This window comes from Engraulis encrasicolus, chromosome 7 (genome assembly GCF_034702125.1).
Source record: "Engraulis encrasicolus isolate BLACKSEA-1 chromosome 7, IST_EnEncr_1.0, whole genome shotgun sequence".
Lineage (NCBI taxonomy): Eukaryota > Metazoa > Chordata > Actinopteri > Clupeiformes > Engraulidae > Engraulis > Engraulis encrasicolus.
This window is the reverse complement of record NC_085863.1, coordinates 20687876-20710375: the sequence shown is the minus strand read 5'-3', so window position 1 is coordinate 20710375 and position 22500 is coordinate 20687876. Positions and strand designations below refer to the sequence as shown.

Here is a 22500-nt window from a genome sequence, read left to right as displayed (position 1 = left end):
ATAGTAAGTAAAGTTAAGTATTTGTAACAACAATAAAAACAGAATAATCAATTTCAGAATACTCATCTCAAACAGGGAAGGTGTGAGATTGCTGTAATTCAAGACTCACGACTGCAATACTCACTTTACTGTTCTGGATGATTTGACCACAGGCATCATCCTCAGGAGACCTGCATGTGATCTGCCATTTTTCCCATAATCCCCCAGGTTAAACTCCTCCACTTCCTGCTCAGACATGAGCAGCACAAAGGCCAGCGCTGACAGCTGGGAAAGAGAGAATTCTACCCTGGGTTTAATTCCATGTCGCAGGTACCCCTGGACCTCATCCACTAGAAAGTGGTCATTCAGTTCATTCAGGCAGTGGAACAGGTTGATGCATCTATCTGGGTTTGGCGCTTTTCCAATCTTCGCCTTGATATACTGGACTGTTTCCCTTGTCTTCAGTGAGCTGCTTCCTGTCTGTGGCAGAAGGTCTTGCAGGAGTTTCTGATTGGATCCCAGTGAGAGGCCCAGAAGAAATCTCAAGAAAAGGTCCAGGTGTCCATTCTTATTCTTCAAGGCCAGGTCCACTGCAGTCTGATGAAGCTCATGGAGTGTGTTAGCATTGAGCAGTGCCTTAAGTGGAGAGGTTTGGTGTTGAACAGGTTCCTTGGACAACCTCGTCTCTCTCCTGATGAAATGGAGAAACACATATAATGCGGCCAGGAACTCCTGAATGCTCAGATGAACAAAGCTATACACCTTCCCCTGGTATATCCCTGCCTCCTCTCTGCAGATCTGGGTGCAGACCCCCGTGTATACTGTGGCATCTTTGGCATCAATGCCACACTCGCTCAGGTCGTTTTCATAGAAGATCAGATTGCCCTTCTCCAACTGCTGGAAAGCCAGTCGCCCCAGGGACAGAATGGTCTCACGGTTCCAGATATCTTTGTACTTCTGACTGATGTGCTTGGCTTGTATGATCAGGAAGTGTATGTACATCTGGGTGAAGGAAGATGGAATCTCGTCATTTTTGGCTTCCACCAGGATTGACTTCAGGACAGTGGCTGCAATCCAACAGAAGATTGGGATGTTGCACATTATGTAGAGGCTCCTGGATGACTTCAGGTGTGCAATGATTCTGTTGGCTGTGTTATCTTCTCTGATTCTCTTCTTGAAGTACTCCTCCTTCTGTGAGTCAGTGAAACCCCGTACTTCTGTCAACTGGTCAATGCATTCAGAAGGGATCTGATTGGTAGCTGCCGGTCGGGATGTGATCCAAACAAGAGCAGAGGGGAGCAGATTACCCTTGATGAGGTTTGTGAGAAGGACATCGACAGAGGCAGGTTTTGATACACTGTAGATGCCTTCATTATGCTGGAAATCCAGAGGAAGCCTGCTTTCCTCCAGACCATCAAAGATGAAGGCAATGTTGTATCTTTGATCAGAGGAGAAGATGAAGTCACCTGTTTCCTTGAAAAAGTGATGGATGAATTCCATAAGGTTGTATTTCTTCTCTTCGATCAGATTTATCTCTCGAAAAGGCATAGGGAGCAGGAAGTGAATGCTCTGATTTGCTCGTCGTTCAGTCCAGTCCAGAATGAACTTCTGCACAGAGACTGTTTTACCAACTCCAGCCACTCCTTTAGTCAGCACCGTTCTGATGGGTTTGTCTTGTCCAGGTAAGGGCTTGAAGACGTCATCGTAGCTGATGGCTCTCTCTCCCTTTGTTACTTGGGTCTTGGATGCCCTCTCTATCTGCCTGACCTCATGTTCAGTACTGACCTCAACACATTCCCTCTTTGTGATGTAGAGCTCTGTGTAGATCTTCTCCAGAGATGCAGGGTTCCCCTGTGTTGGAATTCCTTCAAACACACTTTGGAACCTCTTAGATAGCCTGTTTTTGAGCTCTTGTTGGCATCTAGAAAACAGCCCATCTAAAATATATAGAAGATGATATACAGTACTGATATAAGACATTGTGTTGGTTATCTTGTACATAAACACGTACTGCACGTGTCCATCCATATTCATCCACACATGTGAGTATGGACTTCTGTAAACAGGTGAGCAAGCTGCAATGCCTGACACTAAAAACATCAGGACACAAGTCATTACAGCTATGACTAGGTTAGTAACATCTAGATAAACAAGGCAAAGCAATACAATATACAGGTAATTATTTCATTTAACATTTTATTTGCTCCAGTTCATGAGCATAGTTTGAGGGAGGGTCTGTTGCTAAATCACAGCAGTGGAAACCTGTTCCACTCTCCTGGCATAATGCTACTGAAGTTAAGCTAATGTCAGGAAGTGCTATTACTCACATTCCTCCAGCTGCTGAGCGAGGACCTCCTGACTCATGTCCTTCAGGAAGTGCACTGCAATCCTCAGGGCTCCGTCTCTGGCATCTATCTGGTCCTTTTCACTCTCCTTTTCCTCCTCCTCATCCTCACCACCAGGGGATTCTGGGTAATCTGGGCTCAGGAGCTTCTTGAGTCTCTTCAGTTCATTCTTCATGAAAGTGATAGCCCTATGCTCAAACTTTTCAAACACAGCAGATAAGTCGTCTGTTGCTGTTTTTCTTGTGGATGAATGAGTTGTTTGGTCCAGTAGTAGAGTGCTAAAGGAGAAAGGTATAGGTGGTAAGGTGGGGTATCAGAAAATGGACAATCTGACATCCCTACCTGATCTACACATTAAAAATTAACACAAGTGTTAAAGGAACAGTCCACCATGTACCAATGATAAAGTATGTTCTTGTCTGACCTGAGATGAGTTTGTCCCGACCTGTCTCGTCTTAACCCTTGTGTTGTGTTCATAAGCTGCATACACCTGTGGTGTTCGGGTCATTTTTGACCCGTGATAACAAAACTCAGCCATAAAATACCTAAAAACACTAGTTCTCATCAAATATTGTTTTTCATCTCATAGCTAACTAGGTATGTATTCATATCCATGGAAATACTACTTTATTTATTGATCTTTTTGACTTTACAGGTCTTTCATCTTAGATTATGCAAATCGTTGTTGATGACCAAAACTATCAAAACCTGCATAAATTCACTATTAATACTTCCTAAAGTGATACCATTAGTGATTATGTTGTTCATGTATTACAGCTTACATGAGAGTACAACAACCCCCAAATTTCTTTTATTAGTTTTTCTATAATATTGAAAAATATCATCAATAGTGACATTTGTGGTGTGGTGTCCAAATCAACCCAAAGAGATTTATAGCAGGATAAAGACCAAATGTCAACTAAATTAGTTTTTCAGTACATAAAATCAATGTTTAAATATGTTGACTTGGTGTTTTTCAATATTTATATGATTTTAGTGTGGTAACTAGAATGGGCACTCGGTAGAGCGCAAACCTTCGCCTACGCCACTTATTTTTTTCTGGCCATCTTCAGAGTGTGGGGCATGACATTGTCCAAATTTTTGACCTTGACCTTGACCTTTGACCCAATCACTCCCAAAAACTAATTGATTGTTCCTTGGGTCATAACCAATCATCCCACTAAATTTCATAAAATTCGGCTCAGTTCTGTCTCAGTTATACGAAGTACAAACAAACAAACAAACATATTCACAAATAAATAAATAAATACACAGCGGTCAAAACATAACCTTCGCGACAAAGTCGGGGAAGGTAAATATACAAAATAACCATTCTGTCAGAGTCACAGCTATTTCGCCAATCTAATGCAATGAACATGAAAAAAGCCACACTATTCATCTGAATCCACTATGCTATGAACATGGACCATTATCTCATTGCCACATCAACTTTATGGAAAGTATAAGACCAGTTCTACATGTTTGGGTGCCATTATGAATTTTTGATACGTTTTTTGGACAAAATAATGTGCAAAACATTATTTTGCAAACAAATGTGCAAAAAATCTCATTATATAATGCAGAAATGGAATTCCTGACCATGAAAACATATGAGTAGACAAGAGATATGACGTATTGTAGTGTATGGGACTGTCCGGCGGCCATATTGGATTTGTAATATGAAAAAGCTGGCAATTTTTTTTTTAGGCAAGAAATATATTTTCCTCACCATGAATCACCAAACTGAAGAAAAAGGTCAACCAACAGCTTTTCAGAAATGCATACAACAACCAAAAAGCTATGCCCGGGTCAGTTTTGACCCGAACACCACAGATGTAACTTTTTTTTTTTTATGATAAAACATATTTTTTTGTGTTGAAATGATTGTGACTGAGGATTAGATGAACCCTCATTCCAAGAAAATACAGGAAAGTGTGTTTTTTTCACACTAAAACTTAACGAAAACGGCTCAAAAATGACCCGAACACAACAGAAGCGTTAAGACATGGCCCCAGTCAGCAACGTGCGCGGCACCAATGCTTTAGCATTAGCTTGGCTCAGCGGGACTCGCTAGTTTGACGCCGTGTCGCCCGAGAGGGCTGTAATTGCACCTTATGTCATTCAGAGTGACAGCTCCCCTACGGTGCAGAAAATCAAATGGCGCACTTGTGCACTTCATGCACTATGTTTCAGTGCATACTTAACACAATACGCACTGAAACATGGACACTTAAGTGCACAAGTGGACCATTTGAGATTCAGCCGTGTTTTCAGTTGAAGTAGGCCTAGTGCACATCAAATGAACTAATGGACCTATACGTTTTTTTAACAACACATTCAAGTAAACCACATTTTTATTAGCAACTAATTATTTGTTAAACGTACCCTGCGTTGAGGTCCCGTTATTGCAAACGAGGCATAGGAACTAATTATTTGTTAAACGTTCCCTGCGTTGAGGTCCCGTTATTGCAAACGAGACATAGGCCTAGGCCTATTAGAAGCATTAGAGTTTTAAGTTTGCTCGCAGTTGCCTTGAGTCGTGAATTAACCTTAATAATTATTTCTGTAGGTGGCCAACATGTAACCTAATAATAAAAAAAATGCATACCCTAGGCCGATGCAACTTTATCTGAGTCCAGAAGGTCCGTTATTGCAGGCATATTAGACGCATCAGCGCTCTAAGTTTGGAAATTGGCTCGTAGTTGCTTTGAGTCAAGGTCCCGTTATTGCAAACGAGGCGTATTAGAAGCAGTTTGTGAATTAAGCTAAATTATTACAGTAGCCTATTTTTGTAGGTGGCCAACGTGTACATTATTTGGTCAAATGCAATGTACTATCTATCAGCATATTTCATAATATAGGCCTACCCTTCGCCGATGCAACTTTATCTGGACAAGATCTTTACAAGAAGGTCGCAGTTGAGTCCAGAAAGTCCCGTTATTGCAAACGAGGCATATTAGGAGTTCTAAGTTTGCTCGCAGTTGCCTTGAGTCGGTCCCGTTATTGCAAACGAGGCATATAAGCAGTTTGTGGATTAACCTAAATAATTATTTTTGTAGGTGGCCAACATAACCTAATAATAAAAAAAAAACTCGTTACCGTTTAAGCCGTATGCCATGATAGTCTGGCAATGCAATTTATTAGCCCGTTACTAATAGCCGAACAGTTTGCCGTGTGCCACTGATTTAGAATGAGACGTATTAGAATTTAGGCATATTTATGATTGAGAATTAAAGAAATGTTTTTGTATGTGGACAAAACAACCCTCGTGCACGCCGATTGAGAATGAAAGTAGACCTAATGTTTTTGTATGTGGACAAAACAACCCTCGTGCACGCCGATTGAGAATTAAAGAAATGTTTTTGTATGTGGACAAAACAACCCTCGTGCACGCCGATTGAGAATGAAAGTAGACCTAATGTTTTTGTGTATCGACAAAACCACCCAGCACTGCAGCTGTGCACCCAGCACTCTCGTGCATGAGCTCCCAAATCCACGAGTACGCACAACCCAAATCCCGCCCATCCGCACAACCCAAATCCCGCCCATCCGCACAACCCAAATCCCGCCCATCCAGGCCGACACGGCGTCAAACTAGTGAGTCCCTTGGTGAGCATTGGGTGCTTTAAGCAAAGAGGCTTGAGACAAGAGGGCTTACTCACGTCATAACAGCGTAGTAGGAAATGATGGCGAGGGGAGTACGGAAATGTTATTCACTGTGGAACAGGTCATAGGACAGCGTGAATGTCTGTCAGCTGTCCTTAATTACCCCCAGCAATTACTGCTGACCAACAGCTGCCGTTACTTGGCCACAAATTACGGAGTACGAAAATGGCATCCATCGTGGATGGATGACCAATGACCATGCGCAAGGGAGTTAATTTTCCATCCACTCGTGTCCTCAGGCAACGCCCCCATACTACACCGTGGCCAATGCATTCCCTGCCATGAGATTGTTCTTTCTCTTGAGTTTCTTTGCTTTAAGTTAGAAGTTACCAAATAGTTCATGCCTACTTCCCCCTCTTTCCCCCCTGCGAGAGGGGGAGGGGGAAAGGGAACTAGGAGTGAAGATACAAATGCGTCAAAAAGCTCAGAATGTGTTACAATTACACCTTTGATTACAGTGCCATCTCTTTACAAAATCGCCACGTTCAATTTGGTGCAACTATTTTAGGGTGACCAAATTGTCTGTATTTTCCAGGACAGCCCCGCCCCTCAACTATCCAACCTACCGTCCTCGCCCAGCACCCATAGCTGACTCCCCTCCTCCGTGGAGAAATCAATCAAGTCGGCATTCTAAAGTAGGCTGAAGGCAGGGTGCAGAGCTGCCATCTTACCTCAGACTAAGGGGTCTTACACACCAGGGCGGTAAAGCGTCGCCGAACGGCCGCGTTTTTTACCGGCGTCGGTGAAAATACATTGAAACATATCTGTCCTTACACACCAACCGGCGGTAGCCGGCTCGGCGCCGCGCTGCATTTGGAAAATAGAACTCGAGCGTATTTTTCACGCTGGCGACCGGCGGTGTCTCATTCAAATGAATGGCAAAGTAGCATGCTAGCTTTGGCTGTGGGGAGGGTTTTGAATAGGACTGGCCACGCACGCCGACGCTGTCAGTGTGAAAGGCAGAGAAAAACACGCCGGCCAAAACTAAGCAGAAAGACCGCGTTCGTCCCGGGACCGTTCCGTTCCGCCTTGGTATGTTTTGGCCCTAACTGCAGCTGCTAACAACAGTTTTATGTTTTGGCAAAGATGGTCGCATTTCATTACACCTACCTCCTCGCTCCAATAAATGACTCATCACCATAACCTAACGTTGTAGACTATCAGAGACAGCCTTTCCGTTACTGTTTCCTTTACGCTGTTGTGCTGATTTCGTTCACACTTGTAGTCCTGGCTGGAGCCAATCTGGAGTAACATGGCGGCCGCAGATATCGGAAACATGACCGACTGTCAGTCTAGTTTGTGTCAATGACGTTGCTTCTCATCTTGAGGCCAGAAGCACAAGGTGAGGACGGAAGGAAACACAAAAATTGGGACACACAAACATCGTAAAACAGGTCGTAAAAATGGATCTGGTCACCCTAAACTATTTTATATTGGTTAACTAGTCATGTAAGGGTGTTTAAATAGGGAACACGTGGAGGAATTTGGTCATTTCTAACTTAAAGCATCCGATGCTCCCCAAAGACAAAGCTGAGCCAAGCTAATGCTAACGAGTTGGTGCAGCACGCGTCGATAACTGGGTCCACGTCCAAAGACGAGACAGGTCGGGATGAGCTCATCACAGGTCAGAGAAGAACATACTTTATTATTGAAACACGTTGGACTGTTCCTTTAATAGTACCACTTGGTGGCTAAAGGAGACAGGTACAACTAAGAAAGTGATAAGGGTCATTAAATGGACAACACAAGCTGGGTGTTGGAGAGTAGTAGTGTTGCTGTGACACCATAGTTTTTCGTCTGTTCAATCTCCATTCTATTTTGTGGTAATTTATTGTTACTCTAATCCATCAGCCATGTGACTGTCTATTCATGTCTACTCAAGCCAGAATTACTCGATGCGAACTGTCTGTAAAGTTAATCAATAATAAATTAGTTAATCCATAGTTTTCAGGTTATGTTACTCACATTTTGCAACTTAAAAAATGTGTTACAAATTACATTTAGAGGCAGGTACTCTGTAATGTGTAGATGAATGCATTTTAAAACTAATCTTCCCAACACTGTCAACAGGTGACATCGTGCTATGGCAATGGCTATGAATGATATACTAGATCAGCGGTTCCCAAACTTTTTTCCCTGTGCACCCCCTTTTACATTTCAATGTGGTCTGTGCACCCCTTAAGTGAATGTTGCACAGCCGCACATTTTGGGCAATCCTCATTTCCAATAGACCTGACATTTTTTCTGTTATAAATTACACTTCAGGTGGATCTTTCCAGCATACAATTCACCAAACAATTAAAACTGTGTAATGTTAATTAATTCTGTATAAAAACACATATCTCAGCCATTGCTCTTTTCAGCTCACGCACCCCCTTGTGGCAGGCCGCGCACCCCAGTTTGGGAAACCCTGTACTAGATCATGAGGTGTAAAGATGAGGGTGTTAACCAGGGAGTATAGTTTTAAGCAGCTCGAGATGTCAAGCCTTTAATCAGTTTCTAGTGCATGTTGGAAAACATACCAAATGAGAAGGCATGCATAGCAGTATGAAAATATTTCTAATAATTGTGCTTCCAAACTTGAGGTTCTGTTGTATTTACCTGGGTTTAACTTGAAGATCAATATCTCTGAAGGTGACAAGATCCTCTTTAGACTGGTCACTCTTCATCGACGAAAAGCTGGGTGTGGGGGAGTCAGGTCTCTCATTCGGACTTTCAAAACAGCAAGACAGGATGTTACACATTACCTACATATCTTTAAAACATCTTTGAATATCATATTTTGCATCATTATTATTATTATTATTATTATTATTATTATTATTACTATCATTATTTATGTATTTATTTTACGTTTTATTATAGGTACTCTGATATGCAGGTGAATGATGGCCAACCATTACCTGGTGTCTCCGTATCTCTCTCTAAAGGTGACGAGATCCTCTTTAGACTGGTCACTCTTCATCGACGAAAAGCTGGGTGTGGGGGAGACTGGTCTCCTATTTGGGATTTCTCTGTTCATAGGGTAAGACATAATGGTGCACATATTTCCTAAACAAATATTTTTAATTTCCTTTCTTGGGGAAAGGTGTGCCTGGCCTAGCTTTGAGTGGTAGACCTATTATCATTAAAAAAAAATCTTTCCATTATCCTCTTACATTTTCATAGTAACACAACTCCTGAGACAAAGATTATTAAGACTTTTAAGAAAAAAAGGTTAGGTAAGACGGTTAAGACCAATACATTTGCTGTGTCCAGAATGGCAATGACCAAGTCATACTGCATTACTTAAGACTCTTGTGTAATGTCGAAAGGAACACTCCACCGTATTTCAGAAAATTGCTTATCTGTAGCCAAACCTTGATAAAATATGAGAATACATACGACTTTTCTGTATGTGTTTGCAATGCCTATGTAGCAGGGCGCACCTGCATACAGCGCGTCTGATGATTGATTGACTGACAGCAGTGGGCGGGAGTTAGACTATTTACTTGGCAAGGCTACTGCTTCCTGGTCTGGCATCTTCCGCTGCGGCCAGACCGCATTGTTGGCGTGGGCACGCTGCGTTCGTTGGAGACGTTGCCGTTCGATTGGCCCTTTTGTCGTTGCCCGTATTGCGCTGATAATCCCCGCCTAGTGAGCTGTAGGCCAGGGTAAGTTGTGGATCTCCGCACACATCTATTGAACTTTTATAGTTATTGCCGGTTTCTAATGTGAGCCGTATTTGTACTTTCCTTAGCCTGGAATTACGCGTGGGAAAGGGGAGGCTCCGCGGCAGTTGTGTGTGAGATCCCAGTGCGCAAGGTGGGTATTGTGACCGCGCGCACATCATTCAATGTGTTAAACTTCCTTTCGAGTTGGTAATTGAAGCCTTTGTGTTCGTAGTGCGCACCAGCCGTCTCCAGGACGAGGACGCAATTTGGGATGCCCGTATACGCCGCTCCAACTGCTGTTTTGTCTGGAGAAGAGTTTGATTTTCGTTATTTTATGTTTGTGTTTTATTTTGTTTGTACCTTGTGGCGGGGTTTGTTTGAGCTCATTGAGCTTTTTGGCTGCGTCACCCGCCTTCATCCATCTGCAACGCGCCTATTGGGCTGTGTGTGCATCAGTCACTCATTCTAGGGAAAACGGCTCTGGTGGCTACGTCCACGCCTTCATATCCAGTAGCCTAGTGTGTGCAGTGACTTACTTACATTTTCTTTTGAGTTTTGCATGCTTATGTTGCAGTGGTTTCGCTTTTCTTTCCTTTATTTTATTGATGTTTTTGTGTGCTTTGATTGCTGGGATTTGAGATACATTTTCTCTGCTGCTGGTATGTCGGGCGCCATTCGTGATTCCACCTCCTCCTATTAACCCCTCTTCTGTGACTGGACTGCGTTACTTCAGTGCATGTGTGTGCACAATGTATGTCTAATTGTCTGTGTTTTATTTATTGAAACCAAGTTTGCACCGTTGAAAAGAAAAATAAAACAAATGTATTTGGGACCCTCGTTTCTGTCTCTGTACAACGAACCTGTTTAGCCTTTCAGTAAATTAATTCCTGGTGATACCACTTACTACCACCAGGTGGCGTAGTCGCTATCTTCCACTTGGCTACACCTAGTTTGACAGTATAGCCATATAGCCATAGCAATGGAAGTCTATGGTACCAAATAAAACATCATCAAAGGTACTTATAAAGCACTTTAAAATGAATGTAGAATTCAACAGAGTGCAAAATGGCTATTTAATTCCGCCCAGTGATCACTTGCGGCTTGATACTAATGGTACCAGTTACTGTACATTACTGTAATTTACATTAATGTGTTATACTTGGAAATACTGCAAATATATGAAAGTCGAAAGAGGGTGGACCTTTCCTTTGAAATAATGTCATATGGTAGCAAAGTATTTTCAATAACTTTGTAGCCATAGTATACATACAGTATGTTGATATATCATTACCTGTTGTCTCCCTGTCTCTCGTTGAAGGTGAGGAGGTCATCTTTAGACTGGTCACTCTTCATCGACACACAGCTGGGTGTGGAGGAGTCTGTTCTCTTATTCTGGATTGGTCTTTACAAAGAGTATGACATGATGTTACACATATTTAATTTCCCAAACAAATATTTTTAATTTCCTTTCTTGGGGAAAGGTGTGCCTGGCCTAGCTTTGAGTACTATACTTTTTATTATTTATTTTGACCATCCTCTTACATTTTCACATTACAGATTCCATCATTAGCTGTGTAGGCCTATATATGGCGCTTTTTTCGCCGATCGGAATAGATCTGATCCGATTAGTCTGATCGGAATGAAGTGTATACATTACATTGACCTCGAACGTTCGAATACCTGCCACGCGCGGTTACCAGGGACCGTGGTTAGTAACAGGCCGTGTTATATTATTGAAACCGCGATAAACTTGTAAGTATCGCTTGCTTTATTTATAATTTTAGTTTATCTGAAAGTGCAGCAGGAAGCGACACTGCTGTACTTAATGTTGCGCTAACGGGCAGGATGGAAACAGCAGCACTCAGACATGCTGTTGTCATCAGTTCACTTTAAAACACCTGACCAACAAGAAAACAGTCTGTGGATGAGAGTACGGAGCCAGGATTAGTGGGAGAGAGTTGTTCTGCAGGAATTCAGCGACCAAGAGCGGCGTAAAAATGTTAGGATAACCAGAGCTTCATTAATTTTGTTAAAATATGTGGCACGATTGCGACACAAACAATGTTCAAGTGGAATAGAGTGGATCGGATCGGACTACACCACCTCCGATTCGAATTCTGATCCAATCAACGAAATCTACTCCGATCAGGCCATATACAAGGGGATTCCTGATTGGATTAAAAAAATATCCCTATTCTAATCGGATCAGAAGTGCCCATGTATACATACCTAATCATTGTTGCAAGATCTCCTAACAGAAAAGTTCTTAAGGCTGTTAAGACAAAGGTTATTAAGCTGCTGAAGACCGATACATTTGCTGCAGGGCTGTTGTATTTGAGATCGGACTCAGACTTGAGGCTTCTGGACTCACCCAAGTTCTAAGTTCTAATTCTAAGGTGGAGGTTGAAATCCAGTAACATACAAGTTTGTCTTCACATGCATGACATATAGGTTACCTTCATTCACATTATTGACATTCATCCTTTTAATTATCAACATTGATCGACATGTGACTCTGGCTTGACTTGGACTCAAACCTCTTTGGACTTGGACTTGACTAGTCTTGGTCTTGGACTTGTCTTAGAGTCTACAAAGGTGGACTTGACTATAGCCCTGATTTGCTGTTACTAGAGTACCAATGGCAAAGTCATTATAGGTTACTTAACCTCTTAAGACTGTGTAATATTACAGTAGTGTAATGTCAAGTATTTTCAATAACTTTGTAGCCATAGTATACATACAGTATGTTGATATGCTAATCATCACTACCTGGTATTAGGATGGGTGTCTCCCTGTGTCGATCTGAAGGTGATAAGGCCATCTTTAGACTGGTCACTCTTCATCGACACACAGCTGGGTGTGGGGGAGTCAGGTCTCTTATTCATGATTGGTCTTTCAAAACAACAAGACAGGATATTAAACACTATACACACAACTTTAGTATCAGTCAATGGCCTTTTTAGTAAAGGCCAGATAATACTTTCAGTGGAGAAAAAGTATTTAGTGTGTCCCCCATTCCCTTTGACACATTTACCCAGAAGTATGAAGGGTGAATATTCTGGCTGGCTAAGCTCTGCAATTGTAAATGTTCATAAAAATATCCGTTATTTGTAAAAAATAATTCTTAAACTGAGTGATACCTCTTCCTACACGATTCCACAATGTTGATTATTCCTCGCCAAACCAGAAAGGCGGAGGCAAGATTTAAATTATTAGGAATGGGTATCGCAAATGATATTTTTTGGTGAAAACATACAAAATAAGAATGCATGCAATGCCATAGTAGTGAGCTAAAATATTTCTAATAATTGTGCTTCCAAACTTGAGGTTCTGTTGTATTTACCTGGGTTTAAGATCAATATTGCCGCCATCTCTGAAGGTGAGGAGGTCATCTTTAGACTGGTCACTCTTCATCGACACACAGCTGAGTGTGGGGGAGGCTGGTCTCTTACTCGGGATTGGTCTTTCAAAACAGTAAGACAGGATGTTAAACACAACATGTCTTTAAAACATCTTTGAATATCATATTTTGCATGATTATTACAGCATATTATTATTTATTTTATGTGTTATTAAATAATAGTCTCCTATAGTTACTGTGGTATGCAGGTGAATGATGGCCAACCATTACCTGGTGTCTCCCTGTGTCGATCTGAAGGTGATGAGGCCATCTTTAGACTGGTCACTCTTCATCGACCCAAAGCTGGGTGTGGGGGAGTCAGGTCTCTTATTCTGGATTGGTCTTTACAAAGAGTATGACAATAATGTTACACATATTTCCTAACCAAGTATTTTAAATGCCCTTTCTTTGGGAAAAGGTGTACTGTAAAAAGGAAGAAAATCCGCAAACACTGCTTGTCTTCTTGTGAAAATTTAATAGCAAGAGCGCAACGTTTCCACCTTTAGGTCTTCATTAGGCAAAAGTCTGATGAAGACCTGAAGGTCGAAATGTTGCGCTCGCTCTATTACATTTTCACAGAAGACAAGCAGTGTTTGGGGACTTTATTCTATTTCACCTGGATTATTGCATTGATTGTCCTGCACCTGGCCCATCGGGTGGGATGTGCACACATCTACTCCTCTGAATATTGATGCCAATGGTACCATTTACTGTACCTTACTGTACTGTACATTCATGTGTTATGCTTGGAAATACTGCAAATATATGAAAGTCGAAAGAGGGTGGACCTTTCCTTTAAAGTCTTTTCAATACCATTGTAGCCATACACTACCTGGTATTAGGATGGGTGTCTCCCTGTGTCGATCTGAAGGTGATGAGGTCATCTTTAGACTGGTCACTCTTCATCCACGAAAAGCTGAGTGTGGGGGAGTCAGGTCTCTTATTCATGATTGGTCTTTCAAAACAGCCAGACAGGATGTTAAACACTATACACACAACTTTAGTATCAGTCAATGGCCTTTTTAGTAAAGGCCAGATAATACTTTCAGTGGACAAAAAGTATTTAGTGTGTCCCCCATTCCCTTTGACACATTTACCAAGAAGTATGAAGGTGAATATTCTGGCTGGCTAAGCTCTGCAATTGTAAATGTTCCAAAAAGTATCCGTTATTTGTAAAAAAATATATATATATTCTTAAACTGAGCGATACCTCTTCCTACAGGAGTCCACAATGTTGATCATTCCTGGCCAAACCAGGAAAGCAGAGGCATTATTAGGAATGGGTATCGCAAATTATATTTCTCATGATATTTTATAAGTTTTAATTTCAACCTAACTGCAGAGCATATAAGTGATTCTACGATTCGCCTACGCTTTTGGCAAAAGCAAAATGTCAATTATCAGTATTTTTTTTTCAACTAAATGACCTAGATGTTTACATAGTGTATACAGCTCCAGGCCACTTTATTAGAATAGCATGAAAAAGTTGATTTATTTCCATAATTCCATCAATAATGTTAAACTGTCATGGATTGTAGATGCATGGCCCAGTTGTTTAACTATTCCAATCATTCAATTTTTTCTTTTTACATAATTTGGCCTTCCAGCTCAAAAAACCCATGAATTGGGAAATTCGCATTATTAGAATATTGTAATAAAATCACAATTTTCTTCATCAAAATTCGTTTCACATCAGTACACATCAAATCATTTGAAATTTGGTACTTTCTACATAACATGCAATGTTCAATACTTGGTTAGGACTCTCTCTGTCTTAATAACGGCCATGATGCATTTAACATTGAAGTCAATGGCAGAAACAGTGCATGGGAGTAATGAAAGCCAGATATCCTTGATGCTTTGCCGTCAGCTGTTCTTGTTTGTTGACCTGGTGTCCCACACTTCACTCTTCAATATACTCGTAGATACCCATGCTACGTTTTGGTGTTAACTCACCAGTTTAATTCTAACTCACCAGAAATAAAACCCCATTCATTTTCAATGGGGTTTCATTTCTGGTGATTTAGAATTAAACCGGTGAGTTAGCGTCAAAACGTGGCATGGAAATCTACAGGGTATATTGAAGAGTGAAGTGTGGGACACCAGGTCAGCTATACAAAAACAGCTGACTGCAAAGCATCAAGGATATCTGGCCTTCCATTACTCCCATGCACTGTTTCTGCCATTGACTTCAATGTTAAACGCATCATGGCCGTTATTATTAATAATATTAAGACAGAGAGAGTCCTAACCAAGTATTGAACATTGCATGTTGTATAGAAAGTACCACATTTCAACTGATTTGATGTGCACTAACGTGAAACAAATTTTGATGAAGAAAATTGTGATTTTATTACAATATTCTAATGATGTGAATTCCCCAATTCATGTTTTTTTTGAGCTGGAAGACCAAAATGTGTAAAAATAAACAATTTAATGATTGGAATAGTTAAAAAACTGGGCCATGAATCTATAATCCAAGACAGTTTAACATTATTGATGGAATTATGGAAATAAATCAACTTTTACATGCTATTCTAATAAAGTGGCCTGGAGCTGTATATTTAAGTTTCCAAACAAACAAATTGCCAAGCTTAATCTTAAATCATTTGATAAATACTCTAATGAAAGCGAACATTTGCTTGCTTATTTGTGTTATGGACAAATACTATGTCATTTCAAACATATATAAAAATACTACAGAGTTGAAACAACATACGTTTGAAAGTGCTTATGTCCCTTAGCAATAATGTTGTCATTAATCTGTGCAACTGATATAGAACATGTGATTGTTGAGCTTCATAAGTAGGATTTTATGATTCACTGTGATACAGACTGACACATTTTTCATTATAAATCCCTGTAACGTCTGATTTGAATTTAGTCACCCTCCTTACACAAGACTTCCTTCTCCAGAGATAATCCCTAGTGTCTGTTCATAGGATTTTTCCAACACATAAGGGATCAATAGCTGAAAAACACTTTCAAAACAGTCAACCGTGTTACTCAACTGTGTTACGGTCAACAGTGCAGGGGAACAAGTCGGCACTTTTTTAGGGAAAAAAAACAGAGCAGACGAACTCATTTCCCTAGAAAACAAAATATTTTGTTTGTTTGTCTGTCAATATGGAGATAAATTGGCAAAAACATACTCCTCCTCCAGTGTCATCAGTGTTGCCAGATTGGGCTGGTTCCCGCCCAATTGGGCTGCTTAGGATGGCCGTGTGCGGGTAAAAATGGCATTTATCAGAAAAACCTGGACAGTTTTTGCCATAGGAACCAATAGAATTGGGCGGGATTTTGTGCTTCTAGGCGGGTTTTGAAAATGTTTTGGGCTGGAAATCATCACCCTTATCTGGCAACCCTGACTGTCATAGCTAATTGTAACACCATTGACGGTAACACGGTTGACATTTCAGCCATTTTTATGGTGTTGTGCTAACTGAGGACCTCAGAAGTTCCACCACAACACCTTAATCAATGCATGTATCTGTATGCTTTATCTGTGTTTTTCTACATGTGATTTCTAAATCAGATTCTTATGAATATGTTGATAACACAGTTGACAGGCAATTTTCCCGCTATGAGAACATGAAAAAGAATGGATTAAATTATGGAAGGATGGAGCTCAAAACTTACAAAAAAGTCTTCCCATATCCTGCCAAAGAGGTTATGACATCACGTGATGTTATTCGTATGGCCTAAGACCAAACCATTACTGATTTATGGAGGGGGTTTCAGACTGTGACACGGTTAACACAGTTTTCGTGGACACACACAAAATGGCAAATTTCATGTGTAATGGAAAGGACAGTGGTCTTTCTGACAGTTTTGTCATATTGTGATGATTACTGTGAATCAACATTTGCCATCGTCTTGGGCAAAACAAGTTTCTTTACATGCTAATATGAAGACTGAATCTGACATTTGGAAAACAGGACGGCATGAAAACGCCCAAAACCAGTATTAAATATTCATTCTTGCTGAATGCTGAATCTTGCTAATGCCATGTCTACACTTTCTGTATTATATGAAAGATAATTGTGTGCTAATGTCCAAAACAGCATTGGATGCAGTTAATAGTTAGTGGAATTGGCAAATAAAATCCATGGACTTAAAAGCGTAGTCGAATCGGGAGAATCACTCATATACTGTAGTACTTCCAATGCCTTGCTACGTCTGGCACAGTTTCAAGTGGAACCTCATTGGTACACAAATGGAAGGGCAACCTGGTGTCAAAGAAGGTAATATTGTGCGCTTTACTATACTGTATCTATGGTGCAGTTAGGCACACACCTTGGATCCCTTGCGCTCTGTAAGGAGGGTGTCTTCTCCATTGTGAATGGACATCAGTGACAGCCGGCTGTGCCTCTGTGCTGTCGAAGCTGTGGTTATCAGGCCATGTGCAATGCTCTGTTTGGTTACGCAACAATGACAGGAGGACTGTAATTAAGTAATTGGACTGCATTCCTGAAAAATGTATTTGCAGGTTTTGTGAACATGTACATGGAAATGAACAAACCATCATGCAATAGACAGACCGGTTGAACTGGATCCCATTAACATCCATTTGATGCCTGTGTATCAAATGCTGGTCTTGTAAGGCTGAGAACAACATCAACTAATGATCAGTGGCATAGCAACATGCATTCAACAATTGGGGCAGCTCCGAGCTTGCCTCACCCCAGATGGCGCAATCCCTCGTTAATAAGCTTGAGCGCATGCGCCATTTTGCTCGTTCTGTGTATACAACCTGGTAATATTGTATTAAACGTACAGTTAATAGAAATATGTATGGTGCGCCCTCATTTTCCCGATTTTTTAAAAACTACGTGTGATTATCATTTCTTTACTCTGAACGCTTTGGCATAACGCCCACTGAAAGATACAGTGGTGCGGCTAGCAGCAGTCAGACCGCAACCTCGTTCTGGCGTTGAGAGTGTTGCTGGTGAGTTACGTCAGAGCGAATCTTAAGTTCAAAATACAGTCAGTCGGTGTCATTAGTGTTGGCTAGCTTGTTCACTTTGACTGCTACCATGGAAGTGGATTTCATAAGGAAACTAAGAGCATTCTCAAAGTTGGATTTCCAAGGGGGAAAATATGTGATAAAGAATGGAGGAGCGACAGATAAGAGCTGAAGGGTTTGCTGCTGCAGGTGACCAGTCAGAAGATTAGAACGACCCGATCATTTCAAAGTGAGTGGTACAACAGAAAAGATTTTTTGTTATCCGTGTCTCTTGTTTGCAACCGGCGAGAATGTGTGGAAGACCATTAGCATGGGATTTTGTGACTTAAAAATGTACCAAGGAGCCTCACGAAACACAAATCCTCGGCTACTCATATTCAATGCCAAATTGCTTTGAAGACGTTTGGGGCGTCTCGAATAGATGTGGCTTTGGATGAACAGCACTGGCTAAAGTAACGTTAGCATGCACAACACCAAAGTGAAGGAGAACCGTGAGGTCTTAAAACGTCTCATTCAGGAGGAGCTGGCGTTTCGCGGTAGTGATGAGAGTACACACTCTTCGAATCGTGGGAATTATGTCGAGCTGATGAATGAGATCTCCGCCATTCTGCATGTTGCAACAGGCGTTGGCATTGAGAAGGACAGGCTTCTGAGGCTAAGAAAAGACAAGGATTTCTAGGCTATGACAGTCACGGATGTTTTCATCCAGAAAGAGCGGCGCATGGACCTGATGTACGAGTAAAGGTAAGACCAGTGTTTCCTATGTGTGTGAGGCCTGTGTTTGTGTCGTGATTCTGTCCGGTGTGGTAGCTTTTGTGATACGCACCGGATTCTCATGTGCCCTGTATCTGCTTGTAGGGTGGACCAATTAAACTTGAGTACAGGGTACCGTTGAGGTAAATCAAATATACCCGTGTAACAACAAGACTCTGATCTAATTCCAAAGTGTAGGCATAACATAAATGACAGTCCCAAAATATTTGGTGACCATATCGAAGTTTGTGTAATCTCTGTTTATGTTGACATTCGCTTCCTGCCATACCTTTGTCCCACATCGCTTGCCGTAACCTCGTACAAGTAGATGTACATTTGCATGAGAATCCGGTGCGTATCACAAAAGCTACCACACCGGTTTGTTCGCCGTGGTGCTCAGTGGTCTATGTGAGACCAGTGTTTTGAATCCTGTGTGTGTGTGTTTGAGCATCCGCCGTGATGCTCCTGTTTGTCCGCCTTGGTGCTGTGTGGTTTATGTGAGACCACTGTTTGAATCCTGTGTGTGTGTGTGTGTGTGTGTGTGTGTGTGTGTGTGTGTGTGTGTGTGTGTGTGTGTGTGTGTGTGTGTGTGTGTGTGTGTGTGTGTGTGTGTGTGTGTGTGAGAGAGATCTAATAGCATTTTCTCTACGGAAATGCAGCATGTTTTAATATGTAGGCTTACCTTATGTTAAGAAAGCTATGACATATGAAACTTATCGGTAGGCCTATTTGGCAAATATTTACTAATACTGTAGCTGTAGTATTATATATTTGAAAATCTGATATTGGAAAAGTCAGTGCCTCACCAGCCATAAACCTGACCGCACGTCACTGCTGTACATAGTGCATTAACACCTCATTTGGAGCACATGCCTCAGGGCATCTTCAAAATATACCTTGATGTTTCTAGGGTCTCTGACACGCTGCCAAAGTTGCCACAGCAATGCAGCAGGTCAACTTTGCGAGAACAACAGTCAGGTGGATTACACCTGGGTTGCATTTCTGAAAAGCGAAGTTGTTAGGCAGTTAGCTACTTGGGTAGTTCCCAATGGGAAATTGCATTGAAAACATCAAAGTAGCTAATGAAGTTAGCAACTACAACTAGACAGACAAGGAACTATGGGATGATGGCCACATTATTTATGATGTTAATGAACAAAGATCTCAGTTTTTACAGCATTGTGTGTTCACATGGCCTACTACGTACAAAGTGTGCTTGTAGGAAGTGTTCTCAGCAGTGGTGTAGTGGTCTAAGACACCCATCCATATTAGTGATGGGATTTTTGGCTCTTCTTTGAGATGCAGTTCTAATGGCTCTTCTTAATATGGAGAGTACTCTTTCGGCTCCCTACTTATATGTTTACATTATTAATACATTAATAGTTTTAATTTTATTTTACAACATTCATTCATCATTATTGACATTGTGAAGTACTTTGGGCAGTGCATGCTGTGTGCATGCAGTCGTTAAACAATGACCCAACATACCCAAATGTAAAGTAAATTTAAAAGGTTTTAATACATACTATGTATTTCTGATCGCTGTGAGTGTGTCTGTAACACCTGCTCTGTAACCACTGGCACTTTTAGAGGATACACACAATGAGAGGGAGGGGAGAGAAGGACAAAACAAACAAAAAAACAAAAACGGCTCCCAAAAATAATCCTAAAATGGCTCCCATTGCTGAGCCGGTTCCTCTCGTTCACTTCAAAGAGCCGGTGCTTAGAGCCGTTTCGTTCGCGACCGACACATCACTAATCCATATGGGATACATGCAGGGACAGAGGTTTGGTGTCCATGGGGACCCTGTTTGAATCTGGCCTTCCAATCACACCCCATCTCACTCATTTCTTGTCGCATTCTTCAACTGTCCCATCATAATAAAGTCCAAAACCAAAGAACGAAAGGAACAAACAACCAAAGTTAAAAAGATACCAAAAAGTTAAATTAAAACTAAACTAAGAAGCGCCCATGTTAAATAACTGGCACATTACAATCTAGGTTCCTGTGATATAACTATGAGGCTGAAAGGAGACTTTCCAAAATCTTCTCATCACGGTAGGCTGTCAAAGTCATGAGATTCTCCTTTGCTACTTTAGCCACTCACAATGAACTCGACCCGTGACCTACCTGAGAACGACAGGTTGAAGAAAAGCCACGAGAAGAGCCTTCTATGGAAAATCTCACCCTGCAATCCTGATTGGCTCATTTGTTCAGAAATGAATCTGATTTTAACAGTCCTAAGATGGTTTCACGAGGAAGCTGGAACGCCCTTGCGTATAACTTAGTGAAATGCAGCCAGATGGCGTAAGTCAGGTGATGTTCACATACATACAAAAGTGTTGGTGTAGGGGATGCTATGGCTCAGCAGGCCAAGACACCTATTTAAATATTGGCTACATAGCCATGGGGACCCAAGGAATTATGGGGGCACATATACCAGTTTTTATGTTTACAAACTAAAATCTATTCCTACTTTCACAATGCAGACACACATCAAACAGACCAATATAATAAAGCTAGAGGACCACTTCGTACCAGCAGAAAAAAATGGATATCCAAACAAGGAACATCCAACAACATAATACTGTGTTTTAAAACAGCCAAAGTTGAGTAAAAGAAGAGTAGAATAGTTATTTTTCTGTTTGTTAACTTTTTGGTCCACTTCAAGGGGACTATATGTGAAAATAAGAAGCTCATCCTTTGCTGTACACACAAAAACTGTATTTTGAGAACATGTTTCATGCCATCTTTGAAATGTCTCACTTCTTATTGTCTCTGGCATCAGGCCTAAGAATTGCCACAGCAACGCAGCAGGGCAACTTAGCAGAGAGCAACACTGTCAGGTGGATCACATCTGATATAACAACTACACAGACCAGGAACTATTGGGTTGTGTCAGAAAGGCCACATTATCTATGCTGTTCATAAAAGATCTCAAATTTTATTACATTGCGTGTTCATATGCTATATACGTACAACTTGTGAGTTTTGTTCAACTCAGCTGGCAGTTGAGGTCAAGACCAAATGGGTCATTGTGTGGGAGTTCTATAGTTTTTTTTTCACATACTACATACAAAGTGTGCTTGAAGGGTATGGTGTGGCACAGTGTGCTAAGGCACCCATCCATATGGGATACATGCCCATGGAGACCCATGGGGCGTTCGGGTCAGGCTGGGGTCATATCCCAATCATGCCCCATCTCTCTCTCTCTCTCCCCCCACAAATTTCCTGTCAGTCTTCAACTGTCCAATCATAAAAAACCTAAAAAGCCAAAGGTAGAGCATTTTATTCTAGGTCTCTGTGATATAACTATGAGGCTGTAAGGAGACTCTCCTAATCTCCTCTCTGGCACGCTGCCAAAGAGCTGTCACAACAATGCAGCGGTGCATCTTTTAAAAGAACAAAAGTCACATGGCTCACTTCACACCTGCTAATTAGACAGGAACGATGAGTGCATGAGTACATTGGGTTTGTGTTAGGGATGGGACTTGAGGTGATTTCATTTTTTTTAAATAAGAGGTTAATTCCCACCCCCATTTCCCATGCTTAAGGATGCTTAAGGATATTTTTCTCAAAACTTGGTGACCGTTGGGCCTTTCAGGCAAATCTTGCATAGATACAAGGAGTGGTCAATTTAATTAAGTTAAAACTCCTTTATTTTAAACAGCGGCATATTATAGGCCTAGCTAAAAATGCCAACTGGTTTCAGTCATATGGTTCACTTCACACCTGAT

At 41.2% G+C, this 22500-nt stretch overlaps 1 protein-coding gene across 1 annotated transcript in view; it reads right to left on the bottom strand.

Annotated features, from left to right (window-relative positions):
• Nucleotides 1-13991, bottom strand: part of LOC134451740 (NACHT, LRR and PYD domains-containing protein 12-like) — a 19917-nt gene extending 5926 nt beyond the window's left edge. The window contains exons 1-8 of the mRNA XM_063202141.1: nt 13876-13991; nt 13275-13385; nt 12987-13106; nt 12413-12535; nt 10935-11045; nt 8592-8702; nt 2307-2602; nt 125-1916 (exon numbers count right to left, since the gene is read on the bottom strand). Of these exons, the coding sequence (XP_063058211.1) occupies nt 125-1916; nt 2307-2602; nt 8592-8702; nt 10935-11045; nt 12413-12535; nt 12987-13106; nt 13275-13385; nt 13876-13991 (2780 nt within the window). The remainder of the gene's footprint in view (nt 1-124; nt 1917-2306; nt 2603-8591; nt 8703-10934; nt 11046-12412; nt 12536-12986; nt 13107-13274; nt 13386-13875) is intronic.
• Nucleotides 13992-22500: the final 8509 nt, after the last annotated feature.